The sequence below is a fragment of the Nematostella vectensis genome, chromosome 9, assembly GCF_932526225.1.
Source record: "Nematostella vectensis chromosome 9, jaNemVect1.1, whole genome shotgun sequence".
Lineage (NCBI taxonomy): Eukaryota > Metazoa > Cnidaria > Anthozoa > Actiniaria > Edwardsiidae > Nematostella > Nematostella vectensis.
The window spans coordinates 10,018,408-10,037,098 of NC_064042.1; the positions used below are offsets into that span (position 1 = coordinate 10,018,408).

The following is an 18,691-nucleotide window of genomic DNA, read 5'->3' on the forward strand; positions in this document are numbered from 1 at the left end:
TGCCAAAATACAGTAAATGTATAGGATATTATTTTAAATACGGAATAAGATGCTGTAATTCTTAGAAATCCTGGTCATGCCCCTGTAATATGCATTTAGATTCCCAAAGAGAGCTAGAGCTAAAGGAAGCTTCAATTTCTTGCAAAGTGGTCCTTTCGACCTAGGCTGGTTAGCTTTTTAAAAGCAGAGGTCGCAGCTAATTCTAATACTGGTTGGCTGTTTGAAAGCAAGTTCAACAGATGAGGTGTAATCTACTACCCACACCACTAAGCGGCCGCCGCTGAGTTTCGCAGCTTAGACATGTTCATTGGTTATCGTCAAAATTAACCATTGAGCCCTATGCGAACAGGGCTAGCAAAATGTAGAAAACGTCAAACGAATTTGTGCTCTGTTTTAAAACAATAAGCAGGCCCGTACCCAGGATTTTTCTTGGGGGTTGCAAAATCCGAAAAAGAAGACCTAATTTTTCCAGTGGGTGTGGGGGGGGGGGGGGGGGGGGGGGGGGGGGGGGGGGGGGGGGGGGGGGGGGGGGGGGGGGGAATAAACTGATAAAAATCTGGGGGAGGGGTGCGTTCGCATCCCCTGCAGCCTCCCTGGCTACGGGCCTGATAAGCCCCGTTCAAACAGCGTCAACAACACAGCGGCTGGCGGAAAGCTGCTTATTTGAAGAGCCTGCCTGGAGGCGCTTCGTAGTAGTTTTGTCTTACGGTCAACCAGTAAGGGTGTGCAAGCAAGTCTTGGCGACGTTATCGCTGTTTTCACGAGGCTTTGCTTCTGGTTATGTTCCAGCTGGCGCTGTTTTCACACGGCTTTGCTTCTGGTTATGTTCTAGCTGGCGCTGTTTCGATAAGGCTTTGCCTCTAATTATGGTATTAAGTGACGAGGTCAGCGCGGTCGTCTTCTTGTCTGGAGTAACCAAGAGAAGTGAGTTTGCGTCGCTTGTACAGAAACACGGCTAACAGTACAAGTCCCACGACAACAATAGGAACCACTATGGATACTACTATAACTGCCGTTGGTGACGCCTGGTGAGACGGCCGCTTGTTTGGAGCTATGGACAAAGAACAAACAGCTTTATGGCGAGTCACAACGCATCCATTTTTATCGGCTAATTCAAGCAAATAAACGAGATATTTTCAATCAAATACCGTCAATAACATATTCTTTATTCGTATATTGTTATTCTGAAGATTCCTTGCGAATAAATCGCTATATTTTCATTGATAAACAATAACAAAAGAGTGGGTGATTGACATTTCTTAAAGAGCTCCTACAGCCGCCATTTTGTTTTTTGTTATCCTGGCAAAGTTTGTGTATGAAAGCTTCAGGGCGAATAAAAGATTGTTGTTGTTGACAAATCGGTGGATTTTGACCGTACCGTTTTTCGGTTATTGTATATATTATACATATTTAAGTGCCCTAAAGTCAGCTGTTATCATTGGAGATTTTTAGCCTTGATATTTTGGTGACAATAGCACCCCCAGTTACTGAAGCTCAAGCGCCGCCTAGCGTGACGAGCCCAACTGGGAATCAAGCGCCGCCTAGCGTGACGAGCCCAACTGGGACTCAAGCGCCGCCTAGCGTGACGAGCCCAACTGGGAATCAAGCGCCACCTAGCGTGACGAGCCCAACTGGGACTCAAGCGCCGCCTAGCGTGACGAGCCCAACTGGGACTCAAGCGCCGCCTAGCGTGACGAGCCCAACTGGGAATCAAGCGCCGCCTAGCGTGACGAGCCCAACTGGGACTCAAGCGCCGCCTAGCGTGACGAGCCCAACTGGGACTCAAGCGCCGCCTAGCGTGACGAGCCCAACTGGGACTCAAGCGCCGCCTAGCGTGACGAGCCCAACTGGGAATCAAGCACCGCCTAGCGTGACGAGCCCAACTGGGACTCAAGCGCCGCCTAGCGTGACGAGCCCAACTGGGACTCAAGCGCCGCCTAGCGTGACGAGCCCAACTGGGACTCAAGCGCCGCCTAGCGTGACGAGCCCAACTGGGAATCAAGCGCCGCCTAGCGTGACGAGCCCAACTATGACTCAAGCGCCGCCTAGCGTGACGAGCCCAACTGGGAATCAAGCGCCGCCTAGCGTGACGAGCCCAACTGGGACTCAAGCGCCGCCTAGCGTGACGAGCCCAACTGGGACTCAAGCGCCGCCTAGCGTGACGAGCCCAGAACGGCTGCGAGGGAGACCACACCCCTGGGTCACCAAGTCTCTCAGCTACAATAAATAAACAGCAGCCTTTCACACTTTGACATTTCTCCCGGAATTTCTCTACGGAAGCTGTTCAAGTTAAAGCCGCATTGTCAGCAATTTACTTCCGGTCGATTACGTAACGTAATCTCCGATGATTTTTAAAATAAAGCGCGAATATTGAAAAAAGTGTGTCTATTGAAAGTTTCTTTGAGGATGTGATCGTTAATTTAGAGCGGATGGCCTGTTAAATATCTCGGATTCTAATAGATTATTTTGTCTTTTAATGGTTGAGGTTTTCGTCAAACCTCCGGAAGTAAACTGGTGACAATGCGGCTTTAGTAGCATGGTCCTACTGGTCCTACTTACTGTATTCCCTGAAGTTCGCCCAATCAAGCGGCGGAGGCCAAGAAATGTGCTGACAGTAACCGTGTTTGTGTGTCGAGTTTCCTTCCGCTAAACGCTCGCAGTACATCAAAAATCCAGTTGCCTTCCTAGAAGAGAAAACACTTGGGCATCGCTCTACTATAGACCGGCATACATCTTTACATGCAGTGTAGAACCCAATTTCCTCTCCTGGAAAACACGGCGGCATCAACTCTGCGCAGTAGATTTTCTTCAAATCTGATTGGCAGCTTGAATAATTGGCCAAAATGTTCTGGAATATCTGGATTCGCGACCGAGGCAGAGGAGTCGGCTGTGGCTGGCCAGGGCGCGGATTCGTGTAGTTGAAACCATAGAAGATTCGAAAGAGCTTTTTCTGACGTTCTTCGGTCACTACTGAGTGCGTGTACCCGAGATCTTGGCAGAACGGAAAAATGAGTCTTTGACAACCTCTTTCTAAGGGACCTGCGGGTAAAATAAAGAACGTTTATGAATGTCTAAATTCCAAAGACCCGTGCAACAGTGCACTGCATTTATGCATTGCTGAAAGGAAGAGAACCTGACATTTGTGAGTTGAGCAATAGGCACGTTGCCAGAATTGGACGTGGGGGACGGGAATGTCATATGCAAATCGTTTAGCGGGAATGTCACCAGTTTACTTCCGGTCGATTACGTAACAATATTCGATGATTTTTAACAGAAAACGCGAAAAATATTTCACAATTGTAAAAGCAGTGTGTCGATTGGAAGTTTTGTTGAGAATGTGACTGGTAATTTAGAGCGGATGGCCTATTAAAACTTTGAACAAATTGTAAGAAACGTATTGAAATAAATGTTACTGTACATACAATGACTCAAGGAAATAGAATGGTTAATTTATATTGTGCGTTGTATTTATCTCAACAATTTCGTGGTAGTTCTTGTCGCTGCAACGACCAGAGGCGTCTGTTGGTCGTTGCAGCAGGATTTCGCACTTCATACCGGAACCTTTCGATGGGACGAGGTCGAGGGGCAGGCCCATACCCAGGGGGGGGGGGGGGGGGGGGTGCGAACTCCCTCGAAAGTCCACTTTCGGTTCTCAATAGACATGCTATTTGTAGACAAAACTAAAAAGCATAAGCTAGTATGTTACAATACATAAGTCACACTTTTCTCAGCCAAATCCGACAATAAACTTCCCCTGTAGATAGTGCAAAGGCATTAAAAACATTTCTTTTTTTTTTTCGGGGATGGTCAGATTTTTATCAGAAAAAAACTCACCCACTCCACCCCCCCCACCCCCATCCCCCCCCCCCCCTTCCCCCCCCAGAAAAATTAAGTATGTTCTTTTTCGGATGTCGCACCACCCCGTCCCTGTGCCACAGTATGCTGTATGCTGCGATATGCCTTTTCAATACTTTCTTTTGGTCAACCGACTGTTTTCACAGTGGTGGCTGATGAGACAAGTAACTGACCCGGAAATGATCGTCGGCAAAATCATTTTAACCCCTGAGGGAAAGCCCCTTGCGTGTGGTTAACAGCAGTATATCAGGTCAGACCCCTAAAAGATAGCACATAATGTGTGGCTGAAGCAATTTCTAACCCATAGCACTAGCAACACTACACATCTTAGTTTTTCTGTATCGCGGTTCTTAAGAATCGCGATGTATGCATGCATGTATGTACATATACAGGTAGGTATAAACGTCACCATCGAGAATACATCTCTTTTTTTTTTCATACAATCATGTCCAGTTGTAATTAGGAATTGATAGGGAAGCAGAGACATCACCTAATGGGGCAACCGTCTGGTCTTTGGCGAGCACTTATATGTGAACCAAAGCAAAATACTGTGAGCAAATAGGAAAAAATCGCAAGAGGAATCGGAAATTCAAACATGTAAGCACATGAGAAATATTGGGAGATCATTTAAGGGAGGCGTTGGGCGGTTCGTGTTCGATATGGAACTAATAAAAGCTGATACCTTAGAGTGGTGAAAGACATTTAACATATCTAGTATCGATAATTAATATGACCAGAAGTTGAGCTCACGATATGTGCTGCGGTGTACACCATGGCCAACAGCATGTTCAGTATCGCGTCAGCTGCTCTATGGCATCGAGTCAATTATTCAAAAGAACAAAAATACTGCTTATAAATCAATTATAGTAAAATATTTACATAGAAATAAAGGTCAACTGAACTACCACGATCTCCTTTCAGCAACTCATGCGTAATCTTTTATAAAAACAAAAGTACGCAGACCAATATTGATTCGCTCCAGTGATTATGTAATCAACTTGTAACCCAAAGAACATGCACGATAAATCAAATAGGGACTGATTCGTGTAAGAATTTATGAGAGATAAGCTAAAAGCATTCCAAGTCAAGGAATTCCTTTGTTTATTAAAATTGAGATAAGAGTCAAGAAAATACTAACTAGGTTACTTAAAATTCTACGAGTGTGATAATAATTATCTGTATATTAGGATTATTTTACTCACCTAAGTTTGTTACGTTGTAGTGTTTATCAAACTGAGGTGGTTCATAACACATCCCTGTATCCGCAGTACTATTTGGAAGCAAAGAACACATCCCAATCATAAGATCCACAAAATAATCAGGAAGTCTGCTATTACATCGTTTCAAAAACTCGGAGCAAACTCTCCTGCATGGAAGAAAAGGCTTCGGGTCGCCATCTCTACAATTTGGTGCGAGAACAGCACAAGCGATTGTCTCTGAAACGCTTGCAACGGAACAGTTCTGCATTCGAGTAGTGACGAACTCTACAATGTTGCGTATCCATGTGTGCGAGCGCTTGGAGAGGTTGGAAGGCAGTGGGAACGATTTGTTGTATCCGGCGGACATACAGCCTTCAAGTGGAGTTCCCGGTAATGCAGCACAGGTTTGACCCGATATACAGCGATACAGAGAACATAAACACACTGCGAATGCTGCTAACTTGATAAAGGCAGCCATTATTGAACACGACTCAAGCCGAGGTTGAAACCGCACGACAAAGGGTCACGTTCAATAAGTTCTATCGTGACGGGTGTCACGACAAAGCTAGTTTCGGAGATTGCGTGATATTTGTCACTGTACGGAGCGCACAAAGATATACCTTCCAGAGGTTCTCGTACCGCCCAAAAAAAATTAAGAAAAAAAAGAAAGAAAGCGTGCGTGATTTTCTGACAGGTGGGCGTCCGGCGCGAGGTGCTAGAATGCGTTGGGGAAGAAGAAAGACGGAGACCAGGCGCTATCTTCAACCTTCTTTCCAAGCACGCGGGGTCTATTCTTCATCTTCCCACAAACCCCTTAAGCTACAGCAAGACTTTCCACAGCGATATACGCCTATTTCAAATAAGGTTTCACTCGGAGAGTCGATTAGAAAGCTTTAGCATTCTTGTTTATGTACCTCTTAACGTTCACATGGCGATCTGAGACCAGGATTCAGCCATTTATACCTTACCCATGAACCACTGCGATACATCGATTTGCATTGATTAAAATAGGTATACAGCATAACAACAATCAATTTAAAAAAAAGAATAAAAAAAAGACGTGAGTGGTAGGGGAATAGAGGACCACCATACACACATATCTTATTCAGCTCCTTTTTATTGGTGAGGGTGTTTTTAGTTTTTTTTAATGATGTATCATAGCAAATTGAGATTATCTTTGGCTTTGATATTATTTTGGCTTTTGCTTTTATCCCTGTTTTGCTAGCCTGTACATAATGCTGAACTCATGAATATTACCACCAGGCGCGTACCGAGCAGGATTTTTTTAGCCTTAGGTAGTCTTAGGGGGTCTAAGGTATCATATGGAATAAGGAAAGTATTTGCGAAGATCCTTCAACAGAAATGACTCACTTTTTGGAGAGCAAGAGTTTGTACCCCTCCCCTCCCCCCCTTACTCGCGTGACCGCGTCAGGTACTGAATGGTCCCTAAGAGATACGATCTTTACAGCCCCTGTACGATGGTTCAACTACCATCCGGCTCGAAGGACCATGTGTCGTGAAAGCCTTATCTCTCACTTGCTTGCTGGTTCAACTACAACTCTCGGCTGAGTTTTCTGTGTTTATTATGGCCGACGTATAATGATCATAGAATCACCACTATCCGATTCCGTCTATCCGTAAATGCGTACTGAACTAAGTTAAAATCACATGTATATATACTAAATTTAATAGGAACTTCATTCCAGATTTACAGATTATTTCCCCTACGTACAAAAAATTAAAGCCTAACCTACGCTATTCTAGAAAAGTACTATTATTATCCTGGACTTATGCTATTACTTCATTGACCATCCCAGTCTTATCCAATTACAACCATCACGCGCTTACAATATTAGATCACGAAAGCTATTTGCAACATGATTCGAATTACTCCTTCCTAGTTATAATTTCCCTCAATCAAGAACTCTAATTATTACAAATACCCTAAGAATATTCCCCGACAATAGTAATTTATATTAATGTAAACATGTTCATTTTGTAAGCTTTACGAGATCTTCCTTGTCTTCTCCTCTCAAACAAATTTTGGGTAGCCTGTGATGCCGCCACGCCAGTACACCAAGGATGATAAGCACGATGAGGATTATGGGTACGATCACTGCTACCGCTACTACAAGCCCTTGGACTGCGGGCTTGTTTTGGGAAGGAGGCGGTGATGGCGTTTGGTAATCTTTAATAGCAAACAAATATCTGTTAAGTAACGGTTGTAACTATTCTTTTGATTCTGCTATCCCATAGGCGGTCTTAAGCTGGTAGTAGTCCAAAACTTATTATCCGAAACTTATCATATCAAAATTTGGGTGTCCTTCATACCCACTCGGCCGACCTCTTGGGAGCCTGGGTCTAAGGGCTTTTCGAGATCAGTGAGAAAAAAGATTTGACCAAGCGATCAAGGTTTTCTAACAAATTTTGGCCGCAAGTCTCAAATTGACATGAATCAGCATATTCTCACCATGTTTTCAGGAGATCAGGGAACGGGAAAACTGTAGCTCCTCTAAATATGGGCATCAATGCTCATATAAGGCAACACATACGAAGGACATTATATGTGGGGAATATGTTTGATATGTTTACAGTAAACCACAAGTAAACTGGGCGCTTAATACTTCTTACTCCACGCTCGATTAGAAACTGCTTCAACCACGCCAAATATGCTATTTCTTCCCAAATTACCACCCCTCCTCTTCCACTTGCCCTTCCACTTTTTCTCCCCATCCCCCTCCCCCTTACCTTGAAACCACTTAAGCCATGCCATGGGTGGTGGCCAAGACGATGTTCTACAGTACCCGTGCGAGGTGTTACCTGATGCTAACAGCTCGCATCCAGACAACCACGGGCCATACACCGTATTCAACAATGCAGGACATTTGACACTTATATCATAACAGAACGACTGGCATAAGGTATAATGCTGGAGACCCTCATCGGGAAAGCAGGGCGGAAAGAGATCACCGCAGAAAAACTTCTTCAAGTTTAAAGAGCACTGGGAAAAATTCTTGAAAAATCCTTGCCAATTGTCGACGGTGGAGCCTGGCTTTACAACAGCGTCTTCTGAAGTGTTTGAGAATTTTTTTTGGTAGAATATATTGTAGACTTTGAGTTGGGTTGACAAGCTTATGCTGGTGTGACTGTAACCAATAGATTTACACATTGGGAAGATCAAGGGACTGCACTCATTTTCCAGTAAGCCTTGAAATAAAACACATCATAGTTTATTATATTTTTTCGCCTTAACCCTATTCAGACTGGGGGGGGGAAGCTCTCTAACCCCCCCCACCCCTCCGGGAAAATTGCTATAACTTCTGAACCATAGAAACTAAGAGACTAAAACTTGTTGACGTTTCCTAAAATCTATCAGCGGACGTTTTGATGCCATTGACATGTCGAGGAGAGGCTCCATGTTACCATGGCAACCGTTTTTTGTAAAGCGTTTTTTTTGTGACACTTAGAACATGCCTTAATTTTATAGACAACATTAAAAAAAAAACGCTTTTCTGTCCCCTTTTAGAACAGCCGAACTCCGAGCTACGAACAAGCAAACATTGTCTGGGCTACCTGTGCTCCTTCCAGCGCGGCCAAGCGTAACTAATCGTCCAACGGCGTCGGTCAAGGATGCTCGTGGCTATTTTCTGGTTTTAAAAAAACGGCTAGCGGCAAGGGAAAATAGTTTAGCTCGGATGTTTTGCCACATATCGAATATAAGTGTATCCTGGCATAGGTCTGCGAGATAAAAATATTTTGTTTGTTGTTTTTTTCTCTCGAATTTCGAGTGCTACCGAAAATGGCGCCTCCAACCTTGTCTCTTTCCTTAGGGGGAGAAAAGTCATAAATTCCGTTGAGAAAACCCCGCCAAATCGTGTATTACACGTGATGAATTTGACAACAACAAGGCATGTTCTAAGTTTTAAGGCAATTTTATTGACAACATTTCACACACAAAAAAAGGTTTAATCGTCCCCTCTCAGAACAGCCGAATTCCGAGCTACGAACAAGAAACCATTGCTTGGGCTACCTGTGGTGAAGTTAGCAGCGGATTCAGCAACCAATTCGAACAAAAGTTATAAATTAACGTCCTGATCTCGTCTGCAAACACTTAAATCTTATGAATTATGATTGTTTAGTGAACTACCACTCGGCGCGGCCGTTGTCGCACCGACGACTCCTCGAAGTTTGAATTTCCGAGCAGTGCCTCGTTCCTAGAGCCCCTCGGTTAGAAAGTGCACAGGATCTGTTGGCACAGATGGTGAATTCGACAGTAGGCGGTAAAAAGTTGAAAAAATATGAGTGAAATTCGCAAATCGGTGACATGAGACTCAATTGAAAGCTAAGGTATGTTTTCAAAGTGTTTTGGCGCTGGGTTGGCGACTAGTCGATTTTTGCGAGTTTTATCGGGCCTCGAAGTAGTTGTGTGATGGCCGTTAGCCAAAGGAGTCCCCAGCCTTTCCTATTTTTATACAGAGTAAGAAACACAATTCGTGGCGGGCTTCAAACACGCTCTAATGACATTCTATCGGTAAAATTGAAATAAAGGAAGACTCAAACACAATATTACATGATCTAAAGTTTTATTTCTCAAGATAAAGTATTTTTTCGCTAACAAATAAATCCCCCCATAGATTCCTTTAGAACCAGTGACAGTAGCCTTGGGCTGCCTGTGATATTATGTATAATTCTAGTCAAAACTTAAAATTAACATGACAGCAAAATAAAAAACTAAACAAAACAGATATATTTACATCTAAAAGGAAAGGCCTATATGGGTAAATCAGAAGTAGAAAATCATAATCTGAAAACCATCTATCACAACTCGAATTGTGTGGTGAATTGAATGAATAGAAAAAAGTCGTCAGGGGCCGATATTCCCCCAAAAAAACAGAGCGCTACTCAGGTGTCGCGAAAGCAATAAAAAAATCATAGTCTAAATCCCATCTATTGAACTCAAAGTGAGTGTGGTAAAGAATAACATACCGCGATGAAATTAGCAGCTAGATGGCTCTATGATTACTTGACCGAAAGATAGCCATGCGCACAGGAATAAAATTGCATACTCACTGGTCGATATTCAATAACCTGAAATAATAGTGTTATTCAGACGTCTCTGTACTATTAGAAACTCCTAGTCCCAATCCCATCTCGAAGTGTGTGGTTAAAGCTTCAAACACCGCAGTTAATAGTTAGCAGCTAATTCAGTGTCAGATAACTTGACCCCATAGATAGCATGCGCGCGGTCATTAAGGCATACTCGCAGGATCTCTCAGATTTCAAAAACACACCATGCGAAAAGGCATATCCACATGTCGATAATCCCAAAACTAAAACAATAGCGCTATTCGACGATTCTAGACTATTAGAAAATCATAGTCTGAATCCCATCTACAAAACTCGAAGTGCGTGGTAAAGCGTCGAACAATGTGCGTTGATGCGATATATGAGATCTACAAAACTCGAAGTCTGTGTAGAAGCTTCAAACACCGCGGTGAAGTTAGCAGCTAATTCAGTGCCTGATTACTTGACCGATGGATAGCATGCGCGCGGTCATTAAACATAGGTACGCAGTGCGTAGGTGAAGCTATTTGCTATATTGCATCAGTTACTGATTGCTTGTTTGAGCCATACCGATTATTTATATTGTGCACTCCACAAAAGTTCGTGTTATGAGATGTGTTGTTATTTTCACAACATGCAAGCAAATTATTTTTAACAAATATCCTCAAAAGTTACCATAAACGTTTTTACTATATTTGTGATCTTTTTTGTTTTCTTGATAATTACAGTAAAAGATAGCGAATGTTTTTTTTATATTTTTTTACGTGATCTGTAATTCTCCCTTTTTAACAGTGTCACACCCACTATCCATTTGAGTCGCTCAAGCAGGTGTGATGCTTATCATTGGTTTCTAAAATTTGCCCTTTTGAGGCACCTGACATTTGTGTTAGACCTTCTCACTAGCAAGTTCTCTAAACACCTTCCGGGATCTTTTCCTCCCTCCCCTTTTCTTGGCTAAAACGACCCAATCTTTTTGATACAGCTGCAGAGACAGCTGTGAGAGACAGAGACAGAGAGAGAGAGACAGAGAGAGAGAGAGAGAGACAGAGAGAGACAGAGAGAGAGAGAGAGAGAGAGAGGGGGGGGGGGGGGGGGGGTGGGAATAGATCTTGATTGTTCAATACCAGAAGGTGAAATGAGCTTCAATACGGAACTCAGTTTCTTTGAATCCAAGCTGACAAGACAATTTTAATTCACGACACAGGATACCTACGCTAGCAATTAAGCACATGACTGAAAAGGGGAGGGGTGGAATGAGATTCACAAGAAACAATTTGACACTAGGGGAGGGGTGGTACCTGAACCTGAAAGAAGGGTTCAAAGTTCATTTGGAAGCAAAGCCAGCCAGCCAGCCGGCCGGCAATATATTCCTAAACATAAAACTATAGCGCTCTTCACACGTCCCAGGGCTATAAGAAAATCGTAGTCTGATTCCCATCTACAGCTCAGAATATTTCCTTTTCTGGAAACACAAATATGGCGGCCTAAATGGATTATGACGTCATCATTCAAGCCCCTCTCCTTTTACCGCCGGGAAGATATATTTTTCGCTTTAAAAGCTTTTTCCCGTCGATTTTTGCAATTTTAGAGCAGCCAGTGTGTTAGATCATCTTTCCAAGATATCTCGTGCAAGGCTTCGAAGCGATGGAGTAAAAATATGGATGAGTATTTATGATGGTGAGTGAAGATTTTACATAGAAACTTTTTAACCAACCTTCATCCATGTTCTTGGTTTATACTCGGATTATACTAGAAGTACAAATTCTTCCCTCGCTAGAAAACATTTTATTACTAGAAAACCTATTTTCAACAAGGGGTCCAGGGGCAGGGCCATAGCAGAGGCTGGGGTGCAAATCTCCATTAACATTGAAAGCCATATAATCTCATACCATTTGTCCACCAAGCAACGTTCTTCAAGCATTGTCTTTGTCAATTCGAAGGGGGTCCCCCCTATTTTCTTGACAGTGCTACAGAGCTGGGGGGGGTCAGTTTGCAACAATACTGTCAAAAAGTGTAATAGTCAATAACACAGCTTGAACAAATAAAGCAAACATTTAAAAGAAAGAATAGTATAAGTTTTTTAATCACCAAGAGTGGAATACAAACGAGAAAATTCAATGATCTCTTTGTCCATCCTTATATATATATTTACTTACTTATATCTTCGTCTTCTTTGCCATGGTCAATATCTGAAATAAATTGTTACAATTATATTAAGAAGAGAGGAAGGGGTTTCTTTTCAATTTTATTTATAGAGTACAGTAGCTTATTATTTATGATGGCCTTATTGCAGAGGAGCCAACTGAAACTACAGCCTCACACACTAATTTTATTTTGTTTTTACTCAATTTAGCTATTTAATAATAAACTTTGGCAGCGCTGTATAAGCTTTCTGGTTTTAAAATCAGCCAGAAAAAGCAAAAAAAATGATAGCAATAAATACGGCTAGGCTAGCTATCAAACGAAGCAGTCCACTTGACAGTGTAGAGAGGGCCCTTGTTTCCTATACTTATGTCGGTGATGTGCAGAGCTTAACACGAAATTGTTTAAAGAAACCAAACGTCCCAGCAACTGGCGTCGCGTCCCATATAGAGACATACCGATTTCGAAAGCTACATAACTCCTTATTCTCAAAATAATTTTTTCTAAGCCCAGAAAAATTGAGATCTTGGCAAATTTCTACATGTGTTTGGGTTCGAAATCGGTCAAACATGGCGCTGCAGAGGGGTGTCTACAAAACGAAGACCTAAAACCTAAAACCTGTGACCCCAAAAGCTACGACCCCAAAAGCAACGACCCCCAAAATTTTGCCGTTATTATTTAGCCTACCTTGTTTCCCAAAAGGGCTACACAGCGTGGAAGTTTCATGTGGAATCAGTGATCCTTATGAGATAATAAGCTTATTCAATTTTTTTTTTGGAAAAAGGGAACTACTTGTGTTTCCAGGTGGTCGTTTCTTAAAACGCCGATAAACTCAAAAACCGGAATGTCACCCAGTAAACATTTTCGGGTGTTTCTTCCAAAATCTTAATTGCCCGCTAACTTACGGGAAATCGCTCCATATTCTAGTTGTGTCGAGCTGTAGAAAGTTTTAATCACAGAGAAAACCATTCCACTGCCCGGTAAAAAGTGAGCCAATCAAGGCTTACATCATTTTATCAGATTTCCTTCCAACCAATCAGGTTTCATCTCTGTCAAATGATTTGAAATTTAGCTGTCACAGTGTTCCTAAAAATATAAACAGCTTTGCGAAATTATTAGTTTTTTCTACAAAATGAGACTTTATTTACTTGTTCTTTGTCTTTCGAAAAATGTTGATGCCACAGCAATTGTTAGGGTGCAAGTTGTCTACAGACATCGACAAAACTAGGATTTCAATAACTATTTAGCCAATCTATTCATAAACTTTGGAAATTATAATTTACTTGTCGGGAACCCGTATCGGCGCGCTACGCAAAAGCTTTGTTTTGATAAACACTCTTCCTCGCCAGGGAGTTCGAAAACTTTTCTAAATTACCGGTAATTGCCGGGTCTGTTAGGTTACCGGGAGAGTTTTTGGGATAATTTATCGGGCAACGGAGCGTGTCTGAAAAGTGTGTGCAGCTACAATTTTTAATTGGACAAATAAACGACGATTAAAAATAGTTCATTGGCGTGCACATGAGGATACTTCCTCCGTGAAAAGCACCACAAAATTCGCTGGATTACCTCATTAGGATCACTGATTCCATATGAAACTTTCGCGCTGTATAGCCATTTGGGAAACAAGGTAGACTAAATAATAACTGAATTTTTTTTTTTTTTGGGGGGGGGGGGGGTCGTAGCTTTTGGGGTCACAGGTTTTAGGTATTAGGTCTTCGTTTTGTAGACACCCCGCAGCAGAGCTCCAATTTCCTTCGAATAAATACTCACCATCTCCATGTATTAAATCCCCAGAGCTAACACAGTATTATACTTCTGGGTTTTTTTAAATCACACTAAAACATATTATAAGAAACAGCATATTGTGCATTCAAAAGGTGCAATGGGCTTTTGAAATGAGAAGGGATCTATGATTATTTCACATCACTTTTATGTTTGGTGCTTGATTGTTAAAATTGTATGATTGGACAAATTTTTTCCACTTTTCTCCCATTTACTCTGACTGAAAATTTTTTTTCCAGAAAGAATTCAAATCATTAGAATTCTGTTGTAGTAAAATTGTTTAGGAGAAGAATGATAAGCTCATGAAAATGATTTGTTTTCTAGACATATTGCATTATAAATATGCTGTAAATAACATTTATAACATAACATGTGTCCTTTAGGATTGAACATTTTACCAACAGGCTTGTGTATTTTGGGGGTGGCAAGTTTCCATCCTTTTTGGGTGTATGAAATTTTGAGCTCTGTTGGACCATTCCATAATGTTGGCTTGTACCCACCCCTGGGTAATTATCCCTCTAACCTTCAAGGCATATACATCCTAAGCCCATTCAGCCTTTCGGCTTTCAAGTCATAGCCCATTCATGCTCTAGGGACATTGTCAAATATTTAAATTCAAAAGTTATACACAAGATGGGCTGGTTGGTACAAGCCAAGCAAAAAAAAATCAAACTGTGTCTCCTATTTGCTTTATTTGATATATTATGCGTATCACATGCTTTTTGTGTGTAGGAGATGAGATGATCATTAAACCAAATATGAAATACTGTGTATGTGTCAAGTCATTTTTTGCAGTGGCTGATCCAAGTGTTGTTCTGTGGTCCAATGGCCCAATTCTTTTTAAGCACAAAGCTATTGTAATAGTTTTCATAAATTGAACCACTTTTAAAAAATTTTTAGACCCCATTGAGCTTTTAACAGCGCCTGCACAAGGCAATTTGAATACTGAATGTTCATGATCGACCGACAAACTCGGACGGGCTGCATATGTAACATATTAAGACTAAACACAACACACCGTAAGGCATGTATTAATGCATGCATTATGAGCTTCGGAGGAAGCAACGGAAACCATTTGCAGTACTGAGTAGTCAACTCCAGGGTCAAAAATTCATGCCTGCTTGTCCACCGTTAGTTGTGCCTTCGAATTCCAGTATGCGCTTCCAAGCGGTAATTCAATCGTGATGGCCATCACCCTCGCCGTCATCTATTGACTATAGCGAATCGGACTTTCCCACCGAACATAGCCACCCGAAATATGAATTTTACCACATCTTTGCGCCCAAAGGCTTTTCTACAAAAAAAATCACGTTTTGATAGGTCTAAAACCCTACCAAAAAGCAGAAAGATACTGTTCTATGCTCTCATAGTCGTCTCTCTATGGCCGCCATGTTTTTTTTTTACTTAGGTCAAGCAAGTGTCATCTTACAATTTCATCTGTGATTGGTTGTTTCAATGTTTTGATGCCTAGAATGTCAAAACAAATAAGTGTTTCCAGGAAAGGAAATATTCTGAGCTGATCTACAAAACTCGAAGTGTGTGGTAAAGCGTCAAACACTTTGAGTTTTGTAGATGGGGTTCAGACTATGATGTTCTAATAGCCTAGAGACGTGTGAATATAACACTTAAATTTTAGTTTTGGTGATATCCATATGTGAATATGGCTTTTTCTAAGTGCGCGCATGGTATGTTGGTGCGAGACGTGAGAATAGCACTATAATTTTAGTTTTGGGAATATCAACCTGTGAGATGGTTTTTCCTAATGCGCGCATGGTATGTTGGTGAAATTTGAGAGATCTCTATATCGCATTAACCCACCATGTTTGACGCTATACCACGCACTTTGAGTTTTGTAGATGGGATTCAGACTACGATTTTCTCATAGCCTAGGGACGTCTAAATAGCGCTATTGTTATTTTGGGAATATCGACCTGTGAATATGGCTTTTTCTAGTGCGTGTATGGTATGTTGGCGAACTCTGAGAGATATCATACATCGCATCAACGCACCAAGTTTGGCGCTTTACCACGGACTTCGAGTTTTGTAGATGGGAATCAGACTATGATTTTCTAATAGCCCCGAGACGTGTAAATAGAACCATAGTTTTAGTCTTGGGAATATCGACCTGTGAATACGCGTTGTTTTTCTATTTATTTAATTCACCATTGAATAAACATTCGAGTTGAGATAGATGGCTTTCAGACTATTATTTTCTTGTATCTCTGATATATACCCGGGGGTGATCGTCGGCGAAATGAATTTTTACCCTAAGGGATAGCACTTTGGGTGTTGTCAGTAGAAATTCTTACCCCTAAGAATAGCAAATTGGGTGTGGTAGGAGGAATTTTGAACCCTAAGAGGAAGAAGAATTGGAAAAAGCTGCTAAACCCCCTTTAGGAATACCTAAGAGATCGGACAAATCCTTCAACACCCCTAAGGAATAGCAGTTGGTCGAAGTTTTATACCCTAAAAGATAGGACGACCACCCGTCTACTTTCCCCCCATCCCCAGGCATGAAGTTGGCAGCTTTATCAGCTGTTCATTAAGCACTTAAAATTTTGCAGATGGCATTTGGACTTTCTTATTTTGATAGTCCTGGGACGCCTGTATCAGCCCATGATTTTATATTTTGTCTATCAAGGTTTTAAAGGGGGAGAATAAGGATAGACTGTTTTGAGTTTCCCGGTTGGTCAGTTCAATCGTCAATTTAAAATATGAATTTGAATCTTTATTTATTTTCAATGAGTCGCCCTTTATGTAGTTTTTTATGAGAATGAGTGGAAGAGTTTGGTTCGGTAGTTTGGGAGATATCGAAAATATCGAAATAAATATTTCCTGGGAGTCAGCCAGTGAGTTGCCGTGATCCAATGTTTTTCTGCCTTGCGCATGAAATATAGGTCCTTTACCACAGTATTAAAGTTTCGTACGTCAGGCGATGTATCTGACTACTTTAGCAAATTAAGAAGGCCATTTTGTGCTATTTATATTGCATAGAAAGCAGAAGTATGTTTGCGTATCGAATCACCCTATTGTTTGACCTCGAGGTCAATAAAAACATAGTGGATGATTATTACAAACTCTTTCTGTATTCGATTTTAAAAGAAAAGGACTATTCTGTTAATCCTGTAAAAGATATTTACTCTTTATCATCTTATTCACTTGCTTTTGTTCACAAGAAGCCCAAGAAACAACGAAACTATAACCAATTTAGCATTTTTATATGGATAACCAACGTTTACGTAATTTGCATAAAGTCTGAAAATAATCATAATAATCACAATCATAATACATAAGATTTAAGTGTTTACAGACGAGATTTGTTAAATCAGGACGTTATTATAACTTTTGTTCAAATTGGTTGCAGAATCCACTGCTAACTTCACTGAATTAGCTGCTGAATTAGCTGCTAACTTCACCGCGGTACAATAACCGCGACAATAAAATACTTTTTAATTTTGCGGTCTCAAGCATACAAGGGGATTGCAGCCGAGTTACTACGGATTTTTACTGTCTTTGAGCCTCCTGACGTATCAAATTCAATTGTTAAGCATTAGAAGAAATCGATAAGTCATTTGACTCACCTTTTGTGCTGGCGTTGTAGTGATAGTGAAATCCTTGCGGTTCAAAGCACTTTCCCGAGTCCGCAGTCGCATTAGGGAGTAGCGTACAAGAGCTGACGTAATACTCTAAATAAGACAAATCTATATCTCCCACGCATCTCTTGAGAAACTCAGAGCATACCCGTCTACAGGGAAGAAATGGCTCAGAGTCCTGAGGACGGCAATAAGGTGCGAACATTGAGCAGAGCACAGACTCGCCCATGGCAGCAACGGAGCAATTCTCCATGCGTCGCATAAAATAATTGATGTAGTATTTGACAAACGACTTGGCGCGTCCTGAGAGGTCGATGTTTGGGGGGATAGGGAAGGTTGTGTTGTACCCCGAGGACATACAGCCCTCGAAGATGGTATCCTTCATTGGGCGGCACGTCTGGGTTGCCTCGATAGCGTGGAAGCAGAAGACTGTCACAAGGGCGAAGAGAATTGAGCGGGAGTCCATGACTGTGTATGTGCGCTTATCCGTGAATGAAACCTGTGTGCTTGAGTATGAGGGCGTTGGAAACAGAGGTTGTTTGGTAAATTGATTTAGAAATGACAAACAACGAAACTCCCCTCTGATTTGGGCGAATTGTGCCTTGTTTTGCGACGCGCTCCCCCCTGTTTATGTAGAGAAGATAACCGGTCAAGTTACGTTGCGTAATCCGAGCTACTACCCCGTGGCGCGCGAACAGTCACCGACGCGATATACGAAACTAGCATAACGGGGCATGCAGTCAGAATCCATTGTGGGGTAGTGGGGTAGTGGGATAGTTGCATTCTATAAAAATGACGTTATTGATGTGAGTGAGGTAACATCAGACGCGGACATTGTGAATGAGATCTATTCTTTGAACGCCTTTTCTACCAACAAGAAACGGCGATGCGTTTCGTTGACGAGTCCATGGAGTTCTATGAGCAAGCCATCGCTGGTTCTAGACCTCCTGTTCATATACCACAAATCACTGGAACATACCCACCATGCAAACCTTTCTTGCGTTTCTTTGAAGTTTGCAACTCAAAAGAGGTTACAGCCATTGAGCTTTCTGGTAA

General features: G+C 41.8%; 2 protein-coding genes and 1 long non-coding RNA gene across 3 annotated transcripts; 1 reads left to right on the forward strand and 2 right to left on the reverse strand.

Annotated features, from left to right (window-relative positions):
* Positions 1-647: 647 nt before the first annotated feature.
* On the reverse strand, positions 648-5,593 carry LOC116611633. The gene is made up of 3 exons (XM_032372056.2): positions 5,058-5,593; positions 2,560-3,039; positions 648-1,051 (listed from the first exon to the last, which is right to left on the reverse strand). Exons 1-3 carry the CDS (start codon positions 5,530-5,532, stop codon positions 873-875), a joined length of 1,134 nt encoding a protein of 377 aa, XP_032227947.2. The 5' UTR covers positions 5,533-5,593; the 3' UTR covers positions 648-872.
* On the forward strand, positions 3,919-5,156 carry LOC116611637. Its single transcript, XR_004293592.2, has 2 exons — positions 3,919-4,105; positions 5,078-5,156. It is a non-coding gene; the product is annotated as an uncharacterized LOC116611637 (long non-coding RNA).
* A 1,027-nt stretch (positions 5,594-6,620) lies between the features above and the next one.
* LOC116611634 lies at positions 6,621-18,246 on the reverse strand. The gene is made up of 3 exons (XM_048732198.1): positions 17,624-18,246; positions 7,803-8,261; positions 6,621-7,242 (listed from the first exon to the last, which is right to left on the reverse strand). The coding sequence occupies exons 1-3, from the start codon at positions 18,099-18,101 to the stop codon at positions 7,046-7,048; spliced, it is 1,134 nt and encodes a 377-aa protein (XP_048588155.1). The 5' UTR covers positions 18,102-18,246; the 3' UTR covers positions 6,621-7,045.
* Positions 18,247-18,691: the final 445 nt, after the last annotated feature.